The sequence below is a fragment of the Lampetra planeri genome, chromosome 31 (assembly GCF_965212315.1).
Source record: "Lampetra planeri chromosome 31, kcLamPlan1.2.h2, whole genome shotgun sequence".
Classification (NCBI taxonomy): Eukaryota; Metazoa; Chordata; class Hyperoartia; order Petromyzontiformes; family Petromyzontidae; genus Lampetra; species Lampetra planeri.
This window is the reverse complement of record NC_136137.1, coordinates 7,756,237-7,779,788: the sequence shown is the minus strand read 5'-3', so window position 1 is coordinate 7,779,788 and position 23,552 is coordinate 7,756,237. Positions and strand designations below refer to the sequence as shown.

General features: G+C 45.4%; 1 protein-coding gene across 1 annotated transcript in view; it reads right to left on the bottom strand.

Moving 5' to 3' along the window:
• Positions 1-23,295, bottom strand: part of LOC144729021 (inactive dipeptidyl peptidase 10-like) — a 378,451-nt gene extending 355,156 nt beyond the window's left edge. The window contains exon 1 of the mRNA XM_078608853.1: positions 23,166-23,295. Coding sequence (XP_078464979.1) covers positions 23,166-23,295 — 130 coding nt within the window. The remainder of the gene's footprint in view (positions 1-23,165) is intronic.
• Between the last annotated feature and the right edge of the window lie 257 nt (positions 23,296-23,552).

Here is a 23,552-nt window from a genome sequence, read left to right as displayed (position 1 = left end):
GCACGGTGCGAAAGAAGTTCAGCATGCGTACAATGCCCACCTCGGTGGTGATCTGGCCACCCTCCACCCTCGCACGCGTATCACCCGATTACATCAGCAGTGCACGCTCTCCCCTATCACGACATCTCTTTGGGGAACATGTTCTGACTTGTTTAGCCCGTCTGACCAGGGCATTTAAAAAAGGGGGACGGTCTGGGAGCTCTTTCAGGAACGGAAGTTCCCAGCACGTGGGAGCGAAACGTCGGACGTCATTCCAGATGGGAAAAAAGAACATGCCGTACAACTGCATAAACACATGGACCGACTTGCAAGAGGAGGTCCCTAATTCTAGATTTGAAGCTTTCGTGACTGCAAGGATTCATATTCTTAGGTTTTTTTCGGTAAAGTCACGTAGGTAAAAAATTAAAATTAAAATTAATAAAAGTAAAATAAAAATAAAAAATTACGACGCTTCGGAGGCAACGCAAGCTTCCGTCTTCAGGTGGAACCGTCACAGCCTGAAAGCTGTATCAAGTAAATACTTCAAGTAAATACGAAACGTCGTGATTTTTTATTTTTATTTTACTTTTATTAATTTTAATTTAAATTTTTTACCTACGTGACTTTACCGAAAAAACCTAAGAATAGGAGGTCCCTAATAGCAATAGGGCTGTGCATGCTACGGGTTTGATGCTTGGATTAAATTGAGGAGAGATCGCGTGTCCCTTCCCGTTACAGACGGACAGAGCTAGCGCGCATGAACCGCTGTGGACCCTACCTGGGAAGCGTTAAAAAAGCAAATTGCACGACAAGAAAATCAAGTGTAACATATCATGAACACGAGCGGTAAGAAATAAAAAAATAAATAAAACAATTAACTGAGGCTAAGCAAAAGAAAATCACACAAATTAAACGAATGAGGTAGAGCAACGATCAAAAGCGATTGCACTCAAAGTCTTCCTACGTAATGAATCCAGTTTGTCAGATACTAATTGAGAGGGCACCCACGTTGATTCCAAAAGACTGCTTCAATTGTTCCAAGTTGGCGAAGCGGCACAGGCAAAATCGAATTTTCCACGTCGAACGTCGACTCTTGGCCCACGATAAAAGGAATTTGTGGTCTCGGGTTGCAAGGGATTTACAATTTAAATATGAGCCGACCAGATAAATTCAGGAGCATCTCCGAAACATTTGATTAAACACACATTTATTTTAAACACCCGAATCTAAGCTTCCAAGCTCTTCACTTTTTTATTTTACGAGGTAAAGCTCACTGAGCTATACAGCTCATTTTCAGAAGCGACCTGGCCAGAAATGATAGCTCAACGCAGTGGACATTTCAATCATGTGCACATTTATAGCAGCTCTGAACGCGTGTTTCTAAATGTGGAGGGAAAAACCAAAGGACCTGGAGAAAAATCCTCGCGACCACTGGGAAAGAGAGAGAGACACGCAAACTCCAAATATACAGGAGCAGGCATCAGGGTGGGGACCAAACTCACGACCTCCTACATACCAGGCGAGGTAGTTAACATCTCCTAGCCACAGTAATAATGAGAGAGAGAGACACGCAAACTCCAAATACACAGCAGGCATCGTCAGGGTCGGAATTGAATCCTCGACCTCATGTATACCAGGCGAGGTAATTAACATCTCCGAGCCACTGTCATAATGAGAAAGAGAGAGACACGCAAACTCCAAATGTATAGCAGCAGGCGTCAGGGTCGGGACCGAACCCACGACCTCCTGCATACCAGGCAAGGTAGTTAACATCTCCTCGCCATCACCGCTGAGGGTGGTGGTGGCGGCGGAGGAGGTAATCTCAGGGTCACGGGTTTAAAGGCAAGGATTATTGATAACGAGCGGAGACCAGGAGGGCGGGGGGGGGAGGGCGTATAATTACATAATTTGTTCCATCCCCACTAGGGCCCCCCCCCTCTTGCCCCCCCCACCCACGTCGGTGCAAATTTACAGGCGAGAATTACCGAGGCTTTTGTACAGATTGGCCTGCGATAAAAAGCGCCACGCAGAGTCCGGCCAGTCCTCCACCTGCCCCGCTCGCTTGCCGTGCCCCGGCCGCTGGGTAAAATATATCTCTAGCCCATGGGGGTAGGTGATCATCTGCTCACCTTGGTTGCATGCAATGGAATTGCTGTTGTGAGCAATTGCGCAACCGGTTGCTGACCACGGAGACAGACTTTGATTTTGCCCAACCTGCTCTTGGTGATTGTTCCCACGCCTAAAGCGACCGGGTACTCGGTTGCACGCAACCAATGTTGCTTACACGTGGACGTCTCTGCAATCGGTTGCGGGCAATTTGCCCACAACCGGTTTCTTCCAGCGAAGACGAATTCCACTTGAATGCGATCCACTGGCAGCCATTTTTTTTTATTATTAATGACGCATTTCTTCGAGGTGTACATTTGTAAACTATTACTTTGGTCGCCCTCACAATCGAGAATGCGCCGTTTTAACATCCCGCTGTCAAGTCGTGTGGGAGGCGTGTCCGTAAATCGAATTTCGACCCCGAAATCGTGACGACTCGTGGACGCGCAACGGCTCTGCGTAGAGGGAGTGGAGGGAGGTGAGTGGGATAGCTTCGTTCCGGGTTTCATTGCAATCCGAGAATGGCAATTGAATGAATCCGGTGGACAGCGATTACAGCGCTGTCCATGCCCTGGTGATGCCAGGTGGCTTTCTGCAAGGAGATCACCACAGCCAGCCCCTGGGTTGCTATGAAGCTGTGACGGTTCCGCCTCCGAAATGCCGTGCTTTTTATTTCATTTTGATTTTACTTTTATTAATTTTAATTTAAATTTTTTTTACCTACGTGACTTTACCGAGAAAAACCTAAGAATATGAAGCAAAAGGGTTGGTGAATCACATAAAGATTTGTGGGACTCATAACACGTGCGTGCTGGGTGGCTGTAGGATGGCAGCACACAGACAATTGTCTCGCGCATTCCATCTGTGCGGAACGGGGGGGGAAGCGGTCGATCACCTCTCTACAACGGTGAGTCTCCGCACAAACGTCGACGTTCCCTGGGTATGCCCCCCCCCCACCTTCCGTTGTGCTTTCCACGTGCAAAACAATCAAATGCAGAGCTCCTCCTGAAAAAAAGCATTGAAAGTCACGTGATACTGTCCTATGTAATTAAATGGCATTACTCCTATCGTGGTTATTCCTGTGTATTCGTTTACTCTGTCTATTTAGAAATCAACAGCAACACCGAGCCCAGAATTTAATTGGCGATATCGATATTTATATTATCTCTCTATTTATATCTATATTCTCTTGAGCGAAACCAAGTGTCGAGGGAAACGGGATACATGTGAGAGAGGATGTCCAACCAAGACGATGGATTGATGAAATCATCTCGTGTACAGTTGACGGCGCGTATCTCCCGGGGGAGCGGTAGTGTAGCGGTTAGCGCGCTGCGCTACCAACCTAACGACGCGAGTTCGATTAAATCCGTGATGATTATCTGAACCGGTCCTGGGCTTCCCCTAGGTCGACTCAGCCTCAAATTAGTACCTGGTGTGGTGAGTAAACATCGCCACTAGGGAGAGAAAGGCGGTCGGGCGTGGTGCTGGTTACCCACCCCCTCGTGTACCGTTCCAGCCTTGCCCCAACAGTCTGTGCAAGCTATACGGGGGAGCTTTGTCTTTGTTGAACTTCTTTCGCACCGTACGTAGCCAACCGTGCTTAATTGGAGGTGCGGGGTAGGACAAAAAAAAATAAACACAGAAGGCAGTTCTAAAGAAAATCTGTTCAATCTAGATTCAAGAGTGGAACGAGGGTGGTAGTTTCACGATCCCTGCAAACGCTGCCTGCATCGGCTCGTACAATTAAATTCTGCAATCGCAGGGAGATGTGGCGGCGGCTCTGTGGAGGCGTTCATCCAACAGTGGGGTGATCATGGCTGATGATGATGACAGGCGATGGCTTGGGAAGGCCTTCATCCAGCAGTGGAATGACCACGGCCGACGGTGGTGATATCGCCAAATGTGTATTATAATGATCCAGTACCAAGATCACGGGTGTCACGAAGCACAACGGTTCTTGGTTTTTTTACAGCCGATTGAACCTCTAAATATACCCTCATCCGAGCGGCGCGCGAGATCACGTCATTAACCCCTCTCTACGCGCACTACCTAAAAAGCGGCCACGGTCCTAACACCTTTTTCTAATTAATCAGCCTCAATTATGAGAGAGAATTGCGATACGGTGCTTGAAATTACATTTAAATGAGTTTCAAGGGTCGTGGTGTGTGTGTGTGTATCCAGGACGGTGGTGGTGGTGGTGGTGGCGGTGGTGGCTACGCTGTTGCACGTGACTGCCTGCGATACCAGCGCTGCTGTGGGGTAGGTGGATCACACACAGCTGTTGCGGGACACTCCCTTCTCAGAAACATCATCTGTATTGACACTGGAGGAATCCGATGGGCTCTTAAGCTCTTTTTCACAGATGTCCCGTAGGGGCACGGCCGTGCCTTGCCCTGGCACGCCAGGAGAAGGCGGCACAGCAAAGTAACACAAAAACAAATATTTTACCAGCTAAGGCCCACTGAGCTATGTAGCTCTTTTTCAGAAGCGACATGGCTTTCACAAATGATAGCCCAACGAAGTGGCTTACGCACGTGGAGATTTATAGCAGCCAAATACACGAAACGCATGTTTCTAAATGTGAAAGGAGAAACCGGAGGACCCGGACAGAGATTCTACACGACCATGGGGGGGGGGGGGGACATCCCAACTTCAAATATTCAGGCGTCAGTGTCGGGTACGAACCCACGACCATCCTGTATGCCAGGCGAGGTAGTTAACATTTCGCCACCGTGACGCCCGACTAATCACCATCGGTCCCACTGCAGGCTCTCTCGTTTCTGAAAGCTTCTAAATAGAGAACTGCAGAACTTGGACAAATCTTGGTAGCCGACGGCTCCTCGCCTCCTAGTTGCTGCGTTCTAGCTTTGTCTGTGGTTCTTCGGCGATTGAGAGATGTGATGACGAGGCTATTTATACAACTAAACTTAAAATTAAACAGTAAATGCTGGTTTAGTGGTGTTGAATTGGCGTGGTTTGTCTTATCATACTGGGTGGCCAAGTGAAATAGTGCCACATTTAAATATAAACGTCCATCAATTTGAAAACGCGTAAGAAACACACTAGATTTCGCGCTAATTAAATAGCGAACGTTCAATTATTCCAAATAGTCTATACATCTGTGCCTTAATAGTAGAGTACAACAAAGTACAGTGTGCAAAGCCGCGGAGGACAAGTAAAATATGATTGCAGCCATAATATGACGAGACTGCGATGTTAATGAAACGTAATTTGAGGGACCGAGTGAGCGATGATCGTCTTTGTGGCATTGGCCAGCTGGCACAGAGGCTACTACGGAGGCTCCTAATGGCCGTGTCAGAGCGCCCATCCGACACCCCGCTTCAGATCGAAGCTGGGGTTCGAATCCAGGCAGCCCACTCGTTGATTAGGCCAGAGAAGCTAAACCGTGATTGCGTTCGCCGGACCGAACCCAGTGTCCACACACATCACGCACAGTATATATGTTTTTTTTTAATGCTTCGAAATTTTTTAGAATGCATACGTGCATGGGCTGTGGCCAGGTCACCCATACAAAAAGTGGAAGGGAATTGCACAATAACGCGCATGTACAAGACACGTTACAATGTACACCAGACATTGAGAGTATTACATCGTTACATTTTGACTTAAAACTTTCCTGACTGCAGGATTTCATCTATCTGCGTGATTTTACCGAAAGAACCAAAGAATATTACACCGTTGTTTTAGAATGTAAAGGGGCCACATCCCCGCATAAAACCAGTCGTGTGGCTCTCAAAAAGGGTTGGCCAAAGCTTGGAGACTTCACACAAAGTGTCCCAAAATGACAACGGGCTTCCGTACCACCGATTGATGAAATCAGGAGGACGAACCGTGCACTGGAGAGCACACGACGAAGAATTGTGAACATGGACAAAAATAAACTACACAGAGCGTGGATGCGATCTGGATATGAAGCTTTCGTGCCTGTAGGAATCCATACTCTTTGGTTCTTTCGGTAAAAGTCACGTGGGTGGAAAGTAAATAGATCACGACGTTTCGATCGCAACACAAGCGACCGTCATCAGGTAAGACAATCCCAGCAGGTAAAAACTGCTGAAACAGGCCTGTTTATGATCCATTACACTGGTCAACAAAAAATAAACATTTTTTTCTGGCCTGGACTTTTGCAGCTGTTTTAGACTAATTTAAGGGTGTTGATTCCGAATCCGATCTCAGATTTGCTCTATCACATTTCATTTTTATGCTATCGGCATACCCCATTATCATTGATTTTACCCGAAATTAACTCTGTCACTTATGATTGCAAGTTGTTGCGAGTCAGTGACTGCTTTTGCGAGTCATTGACTGCTTTAGTGTTAAAATATGGTGCTGTATTTTTAGGATAGTGTGTTTATAATATCATTTTATGTAATGCAATATTTGATATCTCAAAAACCTGATGTGACAGACAAAAACCAATGCCAGATTTGGAATCAGCACCCTTAAATTACATTAAAACCGTTGGAATACCTTATGCCAGAAAAGGTGTGTTGACCAGTGTTATTTTTACCTGCGTGACTTTACCGAAAGAAGCAGAGAGCGTGGATGCGGTTGGGAAAGGACGAGAGATTGGGGCAGGGACCTCTCCCGCCTCACTCCAACCCCGTCGTCTCGGTGGGGCAAGGACCAGAAACAAAAGGCGAGGAAGGGAAGATTCTGGTCTCCTCCAGACGTGAACCACTCACCTGGACAGCCAAACCACGACGGGCCTCGAGAATCCAAATGCGCGCATCGATTCCCTCTCCATTTATGGCCGCTATGATTTATTCTGGCCTTGTAACACTATGGGTGGGATATGTTCTTGGAATGTAATAACAGGAATGTAATAAAGTTGATTTGGTATTGTCCCCCCCCCTCCTAAGATTATATATACAAGTGGAAGCTATATATTATACAGAAAAATAAAAATAAATTTTAAAAACACCAGCCATTCTCAATCCACCAATAGAAGAAATGGCCCACATCATCCGTGGAGGTTTTGGACCATACTTCACCACGCTGGTCAGGCAGAAAGGCAGGGCCGGTTCTGGTATCGCTCGCCGCTGATATAAACTGTGGCTGGGAACCTTGGATTTCTGGATTCGTAGAGCAGCGTGCTTACCACTCTACCACTGTGTTGTATATAGATTAATAAAACACCGCGCCTGCATGCAAGCGTGCGATACCGCAGGAAACGGACAGAATTGACAAACGTGGATCCTCAACGACTAAAGGAAGATTAAAATCTAGATTGAAACCTCATTTCTTTAGAACTGCTTTGTGTTTACTTTGTTGTCCTGCCCCGCACGGTTGGCTGCGCACGGTGTGAAAGAAGTTCGCCATACATGCATTGTAGGATGCATTGGTTTGCAAAGTGCCCGGGTGGTACAGAAATGAGAACACGAAGCCAATATGACTAAGATGCTGGGTGTGAAATCTGACAAGTTACCCATGATTAAACCGGGTTCTCTAAGTGTAATGCTATTCTTGGTTCTTTCGGTAAAGTCACGTAGAAGGGAAATAATAAAATAATAAAAATTTAATTATAAAATTCTCACGACATTTCGTTTGCAACACAAGCAATCATCAGGTGTGAAAACCACATCAAGATTTTTTTTTGCTGTGGTTTTCACACCTGATGATGATTGCTTGTGTTGCAATCGAAACGTCGTGAGAATTTAATTGTTTTTTATTATTATTTTATTATTTCCCTTCTACGTAACTTTACCGAAAGAACCAAGAATATTAATCCCTGCAGTCACGAAAGCTTTAAATCGAAATGTAAGTGTAATGAGTTGATGGTTTCAACCTGGCCACAAATGGCTGCGCACAAAAAATGATGATCGTCAGTAAATTGTAAAATCTGCACTCTTGAGAATTGAAATATCGGTTTGACTGTCACGTGACAAACAGCGATCTTACAGCGGAGTGTGAGAAAAAGTGAGCGCCCGAGTGTGTAATTAGATAACAATGCAACTTGCGGTTACACGGCTCTGCAAGGCTTTGTTACTTTTCTCAGACACGCTCACAGCAGACTGGAAATACAATTAGAAAAAAGTAACCAAACATGTTTTAAAGTTCATTTTAGGCCTGTTAGGGCTGAAAAAAAAGAAAATGTATGCTTGAACTTGGCCATTTCGAACAAAAAACTAAATAAAATTGTATTAGAATTTCGATATTACAATTCATAGTTGATTAATGGGTCAGGCCATGTAATGACCTGGCCAAATTTGCGCCTTTAAGTCCGACATCCTGGATTTTCATTCGTACTTCGTGCATCCGGTCCCGATGCTGCCTGATGCAGTTTCGAACGAAAGGTCTAATTTTCTGCTGAGCTTGGTCAAGAACATTGTTCAACGTACTGGCGACGAGCAAAATTTTTTTATAAATAATAATAGCCGCATTGACCAAACGCCCCTTCACCAGGTGACGATGACATTTGTTTGGCTGTGTGAAGGTGTTGGAGGGGGTTTATTAATGACCTCGCATTTCGCCAGGATATTGCTTTGACGTGATCCCCCCCTCCCAAAAAAAATTATACGAATCAGATTTCATGAAGTTGACTATTTTATAACGAAGATAATATCAAAGCCCTTTCTTTTCCTTTGCTGGAATGGCAATTTTTAATTAATCGACGTATTAAACATTTCTTATTCATGGAATACTTTGGTTTCCATTCACAGGCTAATGCCGCTGCAAAATTGGAAAAGTCTCGCTGGTAGCGTGACATTTTTTTTTATTATCAGAGCACTGACGAAGACAGCACCCACCAAAAACGGATTTGAAACTCACTGCAAAGTTTCCATCAGCACATTAATGCCGCGTGGTTGGCACATTTAAAAAAGAAATCCACAACAAACAAGAACAGAGACAATTTCAATTAAAATTATTCATGTGCGCATGTCGACTTGGTGTATCCCGAAGGAAAGCAACGGTTGACCTGACAACAACTCGGATAATTCGTACGAGTGATCAAAGTGTAGGAAAATCTAACAAAATATTTTTTTTCTCACGGGAGCCTCTACCAAGTCTGAAGACATTTCCAGGAGAGACCTGCCCACGAGGTTTGACCAATTCTCTTTTGGGGAGTTTTTCTTTTTTTGACACGATGAAAGAAAACGAAGCGCACGGTCGAACACCATCCACGCATTCGATGAGACGACACCGCTGGCACAGAATTTCGCAGCCGTGCTGCTTAGCTCTCGGATTGCAACACGCGTTGTTTGGCATGATGTCCGATCCAGGAACCGAGCAAAACAAACATCGGACATCGTCCCGCAAGGCTCTGCAAGCAGGGGGCGAGCGCGCTACCGCTCAGCCACGTCGGTCGCGAAAACGCTCGTTAACGACACGGCCAAACATCTCGGAGCAGGACCCTCGTGAAGAAAGATTCATGAGACTCGGTGTTGGCTTTGCTCAGTATAAAAACAAATAAAAGGGCGATTTAAAGCTTTCGTGACTGCAGGGATTCATCTTCTTGGTTCTTTCGGTAAAGTCACGTAGAATGGAAATAATAAAATAATGCTTTCTTTTTTTAATTTTATTATTTCCATTCTACGTGACTTTACCGAAAGAACCAAGAAAATAAAAGGGCATTTTCTTTTTATTTCTGGCCGTGCCGGTTCAGTTTCCCTGACAGCGTTAGAACTCCGAGCCACTGCATTGTAGCAGATATAAATATATATCTCAACAATAGAGAAAATGTGCTGGGCTTGGCAACATCCACAGTATGGATAAATAAACAACACCACACACACACAATTTTCAACCGAGCCACATTCAAACACGCCCGTCTATCTCAGTCCCTTGTCCGAACGCAGCTGTTTGTCATTTTAAATTGCGCCCCGTGCAGGCGCTGGTTATTGATGGCCATGAGAAACTGTTGCCAGGATGTTTTACCCCCCCCCACCCACCACCACCACCACCAGGCAGCTCAGCGGATCGGCAAGACCACACTGCACGCCAACTCCAAATGAGCATGAGGCCGACAACACCGCCGCTGCTGCGAAGCTAGCGTTGTATCAACGTGTATGCTTCTCACGAGCAGACGAATTGGACATTGGGTGAGAGGGGTGGGTGGGTGGGTTGGTGGTAGCAGAACATTTTTTGTATGTTTGTTGTTGCCGCTGGTAAACATGCTGGATGATTTTAGATTAGAAGTTTTTGTGACTGCAAGGATCCATACTCTTTGGTTCTTTCGGTAAAGTCACGTAGGTGAAAAAATAAAAATAAAATAAAAAATAGAAATAACTAAATTAAATCACGACGTTTCGATTGCAACGCAAGCAATCATCATCAGGTGTGTTGTATGATATCACTGGTCAACACACTTTTTCTGGCATAAGCAAATTCCAACGGTTTTAATGTAATTTTGGGGTGCTGATTCCAAATCTGACATCAGTTTTTGTCTATCACGTAGGTTTTTGAGATATCAAATATTGCATTTTCAATGAAAATCGCAATATTAAATAAATCTGGATATCTACATAAAATTATATTATAAACACACTATCCTAAAATACAGCACCATATTTTAACACTAAAGCAGTCACTGACTCGCAAAAACTTGCAATCATAAGTGACAGAGTTAATTTCGGGTAAAATCAATGAAAATGGGGTATGCCGATAGCATAAAAATGGGATGTGATAGAGCAAATCTGAGATCATATTTGGAATCAGCACCCTGAAATTAGTCTATAACAGCTGCAAAAGTCCAGGCCAGAATTTTTTTTTGTTGACCAGTGTATTCCGTCGGCAGTGTGGTGTGTTGGGGGTAAGGTGTGGGTACTTCCATGTCTTGCTTGCGAAGGCGTCTGGCCAGCGTGGGCCGAGTTGGCTGTATCTCAGGAGGCGAAATGCTGTTAGAGAGTTTGGCTCCTGCTGCCACCACTGGGCTTAGGCGCCACCAAAAAGGAAGATAAGCGCCGTTCCAATGTCCGTTCGAGCAGGGGCGAAACTTTGCATTTGTAATACTCTAATTATCCACCCCTTGTATGCGTGATGGGTTTTCTGTGGGCCAGCCAAGAGCCCAATCACCCATTAATGGAATTGGCAGGACCCTCCTCGACAAAAAAACAGTGTCTTAAGTATTGTGAGGCTTTCCTGGTTAAATAAAATGATATTTCTAGGGTGACATGCACTGGTTTAAGCCCACTGCACGATGAACCTTTTGACCCGAGTTCTATTCTCGGGCCAGGCTAGCATCGCTTGCGAGTGATATCTAAACCCCCCCCCCACCATCCACCGCTCCCCCGAGCCGTACTAATCGTCGTGGTAAAAGCATACTCAAGCAACCTTCCTAACCGATAAATGGCATCGGGAAGACTTCATCCAGTAGTCGAATGACAAAGGGCTGTGAATACTTGTTTTGGAATACCATAACAGGTTTGAGCACGTCAACTGGGGAGATGGAGCGATACACTCAGCTCCCTGCGCACGCCCTATAGGGTGGGATACGGCGCAAAACTGCAAGGGATGGCGACGGCTTGGGGAATCCTTCGTCCAGCAGTGGATTGATCATGGCTCATGATGACGAAAAATGGGTTTGGGACACTGTCCAAGCAGGTGCTGGGCACGTGCAGATTCGCTGTGCGTTCTCAGTCTTTCACTCGCGGTGGGGGGGGAGGGCAAATCAAAATACTAAATATATGTCATGGAGAACCCCCTCCTGAATTTATTTCTGGGTCTCAGCGAGGCTTCTCGAGCAAAGGGAGCAAGATTACAAGATGACATTGGAGGGCAAACGTTAAGATTGTGGCAGGGCAAGGGGATGCAACGGAGGCAAGAGAAAGGTGGGTCTTCACAAAAAAACCACTCGCAACCGAATGCACATTTATTCTGTTCCGTCTGTTTGGCTCTTTCTCTCTCTCTCCTCATTCTCTCCCCTTTCATTCTCTCTCCACCGCCGCTTTCACTCTCTCTAGCTCTCCATCCACGCGTTTTTTTTTAGGCCGAGTGAGCACATTTTCCACACACACACATTTCCGGGGGTGATAGCGCGTGAAACGGCTATTTGAAATACGAGTCTGCGAGTGTAAAACAGCCCCAGTGCTGACTGGCACAGCTCAGGGGTGATGTAATTACGTGCACTAAGCCTCCCCCTTGCCTTGCGGGGCACGGTGCTGGTGGTAACATAGCGTAAATAAACGAAATAAACAGCACCGGCGGATGGCGAGGGCGATGTCTTGAGGGGGGAAGAGATTAATAGGGACGCAATGGACTTCTGTTTCACAGCCTTGTACACCGCCAAATGCCGTTGGCGAGCACACCCATCAAGGGCCCGGCACGGAACAACGAGTGGATGGCGTGTCCAGATGCAACTCCACCTTTGTGTCCGCCAGTGATGACGCTTACTCCCGTGTGTTTATTAATCGCTTGCTTGCTTTTGTTGAGCTTCGTTGAAATTGGTTGGCCAATAGAAAAATTCCATCGAAGGTGTTTTTGTGTAAGCAGCCACCGACATTCATTTAAGGTCAAGTCAACCTAGGGGATACATCACGAGGTGTAACGATGCATCGAATCAAAACGATTACTGCACGCACGATACGTGCCTAGAATATTGTGTGAGATCTAAAAAAATTAACCCGTAAAAACAAAGTTTTTCACTATAAATCCTTTATATGCGTGGCATCGGTTTTATTTTATTATTCATTTCTGTTTTTCTTGAGTAAGAGTTTCATTTTTATCACATTGGTATTTTAAATTAAATATAAAAAAAAAATTCCTAAAAAGTGGAAAATTTTGGAAAAAAAATTTCACGAAAATAAATTGTCACGCAACAACGAGTCTGTGTGCAAAATGTCAGCTCGATTGGATCGCGGGAAGAGGGTTAAAAACGACCGAAAGATTTGCACGGTCGTAAGCGCGCAAGCAAGCAAGTGAACTTCATATAAAGGATTTAAAAATGTCAATGGTGATAGCCGGGCGGTGGTGGCGGCCATGCTGCACGTGGCTGCAGTAACCCCCCAGCACTGTGGAGGCAGCAGCAGCAGCGGTGGCGAGTGTTGGTGGATCACCGCACAGACTTTGCTGAAACTCCACTCCCGTGGGCGGGCATCGAGGTTGTGCCGTAGCCAGGCTCACCAGGAGAAGGCAGTACGGCAAGGAGACTAATCGCCATGTGTTTCCCATCTGTACGGGGATAGAGCGTTGCCCCCCTCGCACCGCGTGGGTTTTCTCCGGGTGCTCTAGTTTCCTCCTACATGTACAATAAATTCTAGATTTGAAGCTTTCGTGACTGCAAGGATTCATACGCTTTGGGTTTTTTTCGGTAAAGTCACGTAGGTAAAAAATCAACCACTTAAGCGGTTGTGCTTTCGCTAAGTTGTCCCCACCTGGAGAAGGACGCTTGTGTTGCGCCTGAAACGTCGTGATGGAATTTAGTTGTTTTCATTCATTTTATTTTTTACCTACATGACTTTACCGAAAAAAACCCCAAAGAGTATGTAAAATAAAGTTAATCACTAAATCGGCTGAAAACATCGAAACCCCCCAATAAAGGACCCTCCTGGGAAAAAAAAGTCCTAACTACTGTGAGGCTCTCCTGGATAAATAAGTAAACGAGTGTGTTTTGATAAACATTATTACATAATTATTTAACGTGTTGCCACTGCAGCCACGCGTGTTGCGCTGCATTGCACCGCAGTTTTTGAGAGGGGAGGAAAAAATGTGACCCTTCAATTGAGATTTTGCCACCTGCCCGTGTTTGACCCCGGACGGTCATTAGATTTCGCGCCCGTGCTCGGGTGGCAACAGGAATGGATTTGTACGCAGACCTGGTATCGGTGCGGCTGTGTTGAACTTTATTACGAGAGACTGCAGCACAGCTGTTATAGATCGAGGCGGCTTGAGATTTACGTCTGGGTTCGGTTCTGAAGTGTGGCAACAGTACATGAATCGTGACCTCAAGAGTGGGGTAAGGGGGTGGGGTCGTTGCTTGGCTAACTTGCAACAGTACATCAAAGTGACACGAATGCAGTTCCCACCTCGTACAGAGACACATATTCCAGGTATAGCGTCCATAGGCTATTGGTGCAAGTGCTGTTTTGACGAGTAAGCGCCTCTATGAAGGCTGGCACGGCACACGAGGGGTTGTGTGGCCAAACAATGGCACCAAACCGTCTTCGTCTCCCGAGTGGCGAAACTTACACACCGCACCAGGTAGCGCATTCGAGGCCGATTTGACCGAGGGGAGGCCTAGGCCCGGTTCAGGTAAATCGTCAACTGGTATTTGGCGGCCATGAGCGAGAATCGAACTCGGGATGGCCGGGTTCGCAGCGCAGCGCGCTATCGACCACCGCCGTTTGCTCCCCGCGCACCAAAAAAACCACATGCGCACGAAGGAGAGAGCGCGAGAGAGAGGGGGGGGGGGGAAATCTACTACCCCCAAAATAAGAAACAGCAGCAGATGGGAGGGCGAGATTGATGGCGCTCGTGTTTCACTCGCGGGCACACCGGCCATGAATCACGACCGGGATCGGGAGACAAAACAGATCCCGGGGAAGAGTAAAGCGAGTGATGGAGGGGCAGCGCGAGCAATCACTTAGAGTGCATGCGAAAGGCGCCATGCGCTGGGTGCCGTCTCAGACAAACGTCCCGGCAATGGGCCACCCTGGGCCAACGGCCGGGCCAGCAGTGTTTAACGCGCCTATCCACTTGGCCATTGAACTATCCATCTATCCATCCATTCATCCACCTACCCACAGGGCCAAAATGGTAAATAAGGGGGGGCGTGGGGGCGTGGGGGCGGGGAGAGGCCCCGGCCCGGGCCAACAACGGACAACGCTAATGTTCAAGCAGAAAGCAGCGGAGTCAGCTGGGACCACGAGGCAGCGATGATATATGTCGGCTGGCAAGTGCAGACTTCCCTCTTTGCCTTCTCCAGTTGTCGGTATCACCCGACGATGACACACGTCCTGGTTCTCGCCCTCGCAGACCCCCCCAAGCGTTTTGAAATCTCATCATGCAAATAAACAGATGCAAGGTTGTAATTTAATTTTGTATATATATATGAACATTACATCCCAGTTGCCCTATCTGGTGACATATCAAAGTTGGGTTTAATCAATTCTGGATCCTCCTACAGACAGCAGAGAAAAATGTCCCCCACCCGCATCCCCCCCCCCCAACCCCGTCCCAATACCCCCACCCCTCTCATACAAAGCAACCCCCGAGTGAAATCAGAGGCATTCACATGACATCCTTCAAGGGCCTCTTCTACTACAGACCAATATGTTTTTTTTTATATTCCAGTTGTGAATAGAAGCGAATGGTCCCGTCCTGTTCCCGTCTACCGGTTAACCCCTCCACTCGATTTATGTACACAACCAGAATCCGTTATCCTGTGTGGTGTTAAGCAATGGTCAACGATGACCAGGCCAATACACTAAAATGCAGGTCTGCTGGCTACGGGTTAATCCCTATTGTTGAAACGGCTATTTGACCTCTGCTCTTTTTAGGAGTCGTTTTTAGTACTACCTGAGTAGGCTGAGGAAATGACCATGTCCTCTGGATAAGATGTTACAGATAGTAGGATGCACCCCAATCTTGTACCCGGTTTCCAATAAGGTTACACAAACCTAGTGACACACATGCAGGCACACTTGCTGGACTATAGGATGCATCCCCACAATGCTTTAAATAAAGGGGGGGAAATGAGGCCTTTAACACAGAGCATATGGTAATCTTATGATGATTCGAAGAACTGCAGTGATTCAGGGTCACAATGTAGTTGCGTTATTAATGTCTTGTTTATGTGATCTCATTTATTATTGGCGCAACTGCACAGTAATACCAAGGCATCATTTGAATCTTATTTTTATGAATCATAAATAATCAATTATTCCAGATGCAATTCAATGTTAGCATTTCGAGTGTAAGATTCCATTTGAATCTATGAACTGATGCGTTGTCAAGTGTGTGATTAAATATGGAATACTTCAAGATGTGTTTTTCAACCTCGAAACCAGAGACCAGATTTCAAATCACATTCACTCAAGCCCTCACTCTTGGAATATGACATTTGGGCTGTTTAACGAACGCACAAAGGGCAAGTCTCACGAATGACATCACCTGATCTTTAACGCCCATTTCTCAGAGCAAGTTTAGAGAAATACAAATCTGGCCAGGTGGCTCGGTGGTAGAGCAAGCGGGCTCACAATCAGCAGGTTCCGAGTTCTAATCCTGGTTTGGCGTTGCCTCAGTCAATCATTCATCCCGGGGCTGGGGGATTTAACTAATATATACCAACTTGTAGGTAAGTAAAAAGTGGTTCTCCTATGGATGGACTCACCCCTGTCCAGAGATGTGGAAATTCCATCACTGGCTCAGGGCTGCATACAGGATCCAAGCACCGATGGCCTTAATGTTCATTGAAGCAGGAAATCACAAACCGTGGGTGGATGTGACTTGAATCAAACATTGAACTGCACGTCGGTGGGTTCAGTGGGGTCGACGTTCTACAGCTCAATGGCTGAAGCTCTGACCTCCGAGTCACCGTAGTGGGCTTCGCCCGACCATGCCCGCTTTAAAATCCCACGCTGCTAATTTCAGCCAGAATGCCGCGGACAAATTGTAATATATATAAAAGGCCGGGAACGTTAGTCAAATGTTACGCCGCGTCCAATTCTGAGAGAGTGCGGCGCCCTTTCCTTCGAGCCATTTGGAAGCGCGCAGGCACGTGGGGTCACGTGGGGTCACGTGGGGTCACGCTCTCCGGTATAGTTCGCTCTCGGCACACCTTGACGCGGTCGAATCACCGCAAGCAGAGGCTGCGCGCGATTCCCCGTGGAAGGATTTCGCGAGAAGCGAGTCCCAAGACAAGCAGAAACCGCGGGGCTACTTTGGAAAAGCAATTACACAAATGAAGAGGAAATACGAATGTTCAGGTGCTGCTGATGAAACCAAATCAATTGGCATATTTGCACGTCACCTGACAACTTTGTGGTTGGCGCTGTCGGACGGTTAAGGGTCGTTATCAAACATTGACACAATAGCTCCACGATCGAAACCAAAACAACCCAATTATAAATCACAATATTAATTTGGTAATGTTTGCATACATGTATACAACTCTTTAAAATAATTACAAAAATGTAAGCAACTGCAGCCCACAAAGCATGCAAAAGTTCATATCCTGTCGATTTTTTGTTTTCCTAACGAAGCCAGCGTATTGGCTCCTGCTCAATGTTTGATGTCGACTAAACAACAACAAAAACCATGGTGCAAACAAGGGGCCAGAGGAAACGTCAGCGGTCCCCAAACAGAAGTCCGCCCAAACGAGCTCCTCGCTCACACACACGGACACACGTCCGCGAGATGAACTTAAACTGCGTTTAACTGCCGCGATCAAATGGACTCCCAGCGCAAACAAAGCACCGTACAGTTACATCGTACTGCTTTACAATACACCAAGAGCATTTTGTTCGTATCGTTTATTGTCAAAGTACCACGGTGAGGCCATCCAAACATCCGAGCGGCTAGTTTATTCGTGTGCCCGGCTGAAGTGAATGATGGGTTCCATCCGACACACACAAAACAAAAAGACCAAACGTTTAAGCGCCGCCTCGGGTCTGCTGCCATGCTGATTGCACTGATGCAATGCTCAGCCCTCTCTGTTTCTACAGCTTTAAAAAAGATATAAACCCGTTGATGACATTAACTAAGAAAACACTCACCACGTGTTAATTACACTGCCTGACAATGAGAGAATACCGAAGCAGGCCGGCATTTCAAGCCACGGTTCTTCTTCAGAGCGGAGCAGTGTTCTTCGTTGCAAGGCCCCAGGGCCACTCGTGGCCTTTAGTGCGGCCCCCGACAATACACGAATGTGAAAACACCCCAACGTGCTGTCAAACCCCAATGGGTTTCAATTGTGTGACGGCCATCGCACGGACGATGTCTTATCGACGATTGTGGTCTGAAGAACACCGAGAGAGAGGGTGCAAAGATTTGACTGGCTCACCAGTCGGTGATTGCACTCTACCGCCATGAAGCCCCTCGAGATGAACTGGTAAATGTTTTAAAAAGTTGATGAATTAATGAGCAGCTATAACATTGATGCGAGCAGGCACCACATTTCGTATAAATTGTAATAAAGTAAAGCAAAAATGTACATGTAAATTTATTTAAATGGAAATATATATTTTTTTATTCAATGTTCAATGGCATCATTGGGAAAAAAAGTAGTTTCCAGTGGAGGAGATATTATTATCAATTGGAAGTGACTAAATTGTATTTTATTTGTGATATGGTACGGTGGCGTCCACTATCTAGGATAGACCATAGGGGGCGTGTGGTTTCCCATTGAGATTCAACTTCCTGTAGCCCCAATTGCAGGATTTATATTCTACACCAGGGGCCAAATTAACAAGCATATCTAGTACAGTAAAAGTCCTCTTATCCTCGGCTCATTAATCCGCAATGCCTATTATCGACAGGGTCAAGGCAATCTAGATTGGTGGGTCACCGGTTCTATGGATTTGCTCTCCGTAGTTTTCAGTCCCTTCCGTGAAGAATAAGGACGGGGAGAATCGGGGGAGACGTTGTGTAAAACAAAATAGAGAACAGGTACGTTTTCTTGTTCAGAGATGTTTTTAATGGGTGTGAAGAAATTCTGCGACACGTTGTTCCTGCTATCTGCAACGTTTCTTTGGTTCGCATCCTCGACGCCGCGATGTGGAGCGTACGAACAAAGTTCTATGAATGCTACTGCGTGACGCATAGATCTGGAAGTCTCAAGTTCATGTTGTTTAAGCAGGTGAGAAAGCCAAGAGATCAAGATAGGACACAATTTGCGAGAGTAACCTGGGTCAACAAAATAACGAAAGCAATCTTGCAAGAACTAATGCATTTCCATATTCCATCAAGGTCCTTAAGATATTCTGATCTCCAACTGCTCAGCACTCCCAGGTCGAGGTTGTGCTCTTTTGGCGATGTGTGCTTTTGTTAGGGTGGAACCCAAGCTATGGAACGCCTTGCCACCTGAAATCAGGAAATCAGATTCGGTATATATATTTGTCTGCTTCGAAACCCATCTCTTTAAACTGGCCTTTCCTCTTTAGTTTGGTCGGTTGTCCTGGTTCTGGTTTCGTTTCCTGATTTCCATGCATTGTGTATTAGGATCCGATGATGGAATATGCATCACAAATTTGAATTATTATTCATAACGTACATATACTATTTGAAAGCAAATGGAAATTAGAGCAAAAGAACCATCTTACAAAAGAAATTTAAAATGTGCACAAACAAATGAATACAAAAATTAAATACATTTCATGAAATAAAAGTTTTGCTCAGACCAATTACTTAAAAAAACATTCGTATTAAAATTAAGTTACAGAAACGTCAACATAAAGGAAGGCTGACGAGTGCACGGGCATGCGAAAAAACAACAACAGGGATATGAGATATGAAATGTATGAAATGAGCCAACGTCTGGATGGGATATCTAACATTTATTTTTTGACGATTCACCCAACTCCTCAAAAGTCCATTTATTTTTTTTCATCAGCAACTGGCTGGTGACTGGCCTGCTTCTCCAAGCGCGATATTTTTGTCTTTTTTTACCTGGCCTGAACGGGAGAAGTACGGGCCCACCCTGCCTGCCCGGTTGACTAACGACCACACGGGGTCCCGTAGCGGGAGTTTCGCGTCGGCCCAGGGGCGGGCGGGCGGGCGGTGGTGGTGGTGGTGGTGGGGGGAACATAGCAATCGCTCTATGAAAAAAAAAATCACTCCGTCAGCTTGACGCAGTCACAGACAATCGCCCATCAAATTCGGGTTAACGGGGAAAGGGGGGTGGTTTTGATAGAAAGGTATAAATAATAATAATAAAATAAAGTACAATAAATGACAGAAGAGTGAAGAGTAGAATGGATGTGGCAGGTGCGAGAGAGAAATGGGCTTTCCCGGCCAAGTGGGGACACGTAATGATGTATTTACGCCTTAATGGGCGTCGCGGCTCAGATCGCCGGGGTCCCCACGTGGTACGCTCCCCACGTGGTACGCTCCCCAGCTTCTCGCCAACGTGTCGCCTCGCTACAGTTGCCACCCGTCCTGGTGTTCCCAGGATGTTGTCCTCTCTCTCTCTCTCTTTTTTCTTCCAAAGATTTTCTCACGTTTCGCTCGATTATACACTGGTCAACACACTTTTTCTGGCATAAGGTATTCCAACGGTTTTAAGGTAATTTTGGGGTGCTGATTTCAAATCTGGCATCAGTTTTTGTCTATCGCATCAGGTTGTTGATATATCAAATATTGCATTTTCAATAAAAACTGCAGAAGAAAAATATTAAATAAATGTGGATATCTACATAAAATTATATTATAAACACACTATCCTAAAAATACAGCACCATATTTTAACACTAAAGCAGTCACTGACTCGCAACAACTTGCAATCATAAGTGACAGAGTTAATTTCGGGTAAAATCAATGAAAATGGGGTATGCCGATAGCATAAAAATGAGATGTGATAGAGCAAATCTGAGATAAGATATGGAATCAGCACCCTGAAATTAGTCTAAAACAGCTGCAAAAGTCCAGGCCACAAAAAAATGTTGTTTTTGTTGACCAGTGTTATAAGACGCTCCGGAAAGTAAGGCGCACCCTCTGGGTGTCACATAAAGTTACCGATATTTTTCACTCGCGCACAGACACCCCCACTAGATTATAGCACAACTGCATGGGTTGGGGGAAATGTGAACCCTTTCATTTGTTGACCTTATGAATACAAAAGCTTTTTTGATCTGTAGGTTTTAAAGGACGCTGAATAATAATAATAATACAGTAATACAGAGCTTTGTTAACTTTTTGAGGAGGTGCCACTGCCAGTGAATAGGAAGCTGCCAAAGCCCACAACTCGGCATGAGTATCGAATATGCACGAGTCCAGGACTTTGGATGACCGCACACTCTGTGATAACATTGACGGCGCGATCGTGGAAAAGCTGCCGGCGTTACATGGAGGTGTGCTGCTCTGTGACCGCGTAGATCTGGAAGGTTTCGAGTTTATTTTGGTTTTGTTTCAGCAGGCGAGAGGTCAAAGATAGCTCCTCCTCGCTACACCTATATAAGCTCCTAGCTTGATAATGTCTCATTCTTCGCCTGAGGACGGCTGCTTGCGTTGTGGCCGAAACGTCGTGAGAATTGTTTTATTATGTTTTATTTTTATTATTTTATTACTTCCCTTCTACGTGACTTTACCGAAAGAACCAAGAAGAAGATAGCCAAGTTTTAGCGCGGTGCTTGACTGCAATCCGAAAGGCTGGAGTTCATATCGGCCGTTCGTGATGATTTCCTGGGCTATGTTCGAGTTGACGTCTGGTGGACTTTAGATGGCGTCTGATGTGCCGATGATTCGTTCGAGTTTGGCCAAACAGGATGATCCGTGGAAAGACTCAATTGCCCGGCTATATTGCAAGGGAAATCCGTGGTAAACGAGCAGAGCGACAACATCAACATTGCACAAGAACGCGTAAGGAGGGGTCCTTGATGGAAGAATCTTAATTTTAGAACTTTCGTGACTGCAGGAATTATTATTTGTTTCTTTCGGTTAAGTCACGTCTAAAGATAAAATAATAAATTAAATTAAATAATAGAATACGACGTTTCGATTGCAACACAAGCAATCATCATCAGGTATAATGAAATAGCGACATAAAATCTAACCAGAAAACTATAGACAGACATATTAGCAGACAGATATCCTTGATGGAAGGTTGCTCAACTAACAAAAGGGAAGTATTTAATCGGTCGTAAACACAAAATTACGCGGATCGGAAAGAGAAAGAACTGCGCAAACATATTTTGAGGACAACAAACAAGGTTCGTTTCACACGCAAGCAATTCTAGATTTGAAGCTTTCGTGACTGCAAGGATTCATACTCTTAGTTTGTTTCGGTAAAGTCACGTAGGTAAGAATAAAACTAATAATGAATTTTATTTCTATTATTTTTTAGTTTTAGTTTTATTCTTACCTACGTGACTTCACCCAAAAATCCTAAGAGTACGTGCAAGCAATGTCTATTATCTTGGTGCGATGATAGAAACATGAACACACGCGAACCAATAGAGATGCAGGTGCAGGTAGCGTGCGTATTCTGGACTAATTAGGGACAAAGAGGAGCAGCACGAAGCACAAGCAAGTGACGAGGTAACAGTGCCACCACATGAAGGTGAGCCTCAGGCCCACGTTCACACGGGCCGCATCGTAGATATGAACCTTATGGCGGTACCCTGGGGTACTCTCGCGTAATGTCCGTGATGCAGTCATTAAATCATTTATATTAAGTTCACTTGCTTGCTTGCTTGTGCGCTTACGACCGTGCAAATCTTTCGGTCGTTTTTTAACCCACTTCCCGTGATCCAATCGAGCTGACATTTTGCACACAGACTCGTTGTGCGTGACAATTTATTTTCGTGAAAAAAAATTCCAAAATTTTCCACTTTTTAGGAAAAAAAAATTTCATATTTAATTTAAAATACCAATGTGATAAAAATTAAACTCTTACTCAAGAAAAACAGAAATGAAAAATAAAATAAAACCGATGCCACGCATATAAAGGATTTATAGTGAAAAACTTTGTTTTTACGGGTTAATTTTTTTTAGTCTGTTGATGGCCGGCGATGCGTCAATCGACTCATCTCGACGAGCTGTACACGATGCACTATTCAAAGTTTAATTGTTCGATAACGGATTTTTTATGCTAATGTTCGGCGTTTCGACATCGCGGAATAGCACTGATTTCGGATTGATTGGTGCCCCAGTCGCGGAGTTAAGTACACCCCTAGAAAAAATAGTGTCCCAGAAATAAAGTATTTAATTGCCTCGGCCATTTTTCATTATCTGGTACCCCGGGGTACCGCCATAGGGCTCATGTGAACAAACGTTGCTGAACAACTCGGCCGCCATGCAAAAGAAGATGCTATCCAGGCCGTTGGTCTACCTCACCGCATCGTCCTTCCAGCGTCGATAACATGGCAATCACTTTGTGTGTGATATCGACAGCGGTTTTGATCGAATGACCACTTCCGTGTAATAAATGTGGAGCTGAGTGTAGATTGACGATGACACGTCCTTACCGGGTGTGAGCAGGATGACGGAGGTGACGATGAGGGAGCAGACGATGATGATGACGAGCAGAGCGATGGCGATGCCCTTCCAGTTCCTCTGTGGGGCCTCCCCCTCATCCACCTCCTGGGAGAACGACATCAGCATATTCGTTATTGACACAAACATCATCATCATCACAAAATAGCATCACATATCTGACCATCATATATCTTGGTGCTTCCCCCCCCCTCCCCAGCTCTCCACAAGAAGCAATACTTCTTTCAGTGTCCTCAAAAGTTTGTTTTTGGAGCTAAAAAGAACACTTCAAAGAGTGGTAGTGTCACAAGTATCGTGAACTCTTGTCAGAGGGCAGACGTCCCGATTCCACACGGCAATGGCAGACCATGAATAATGCC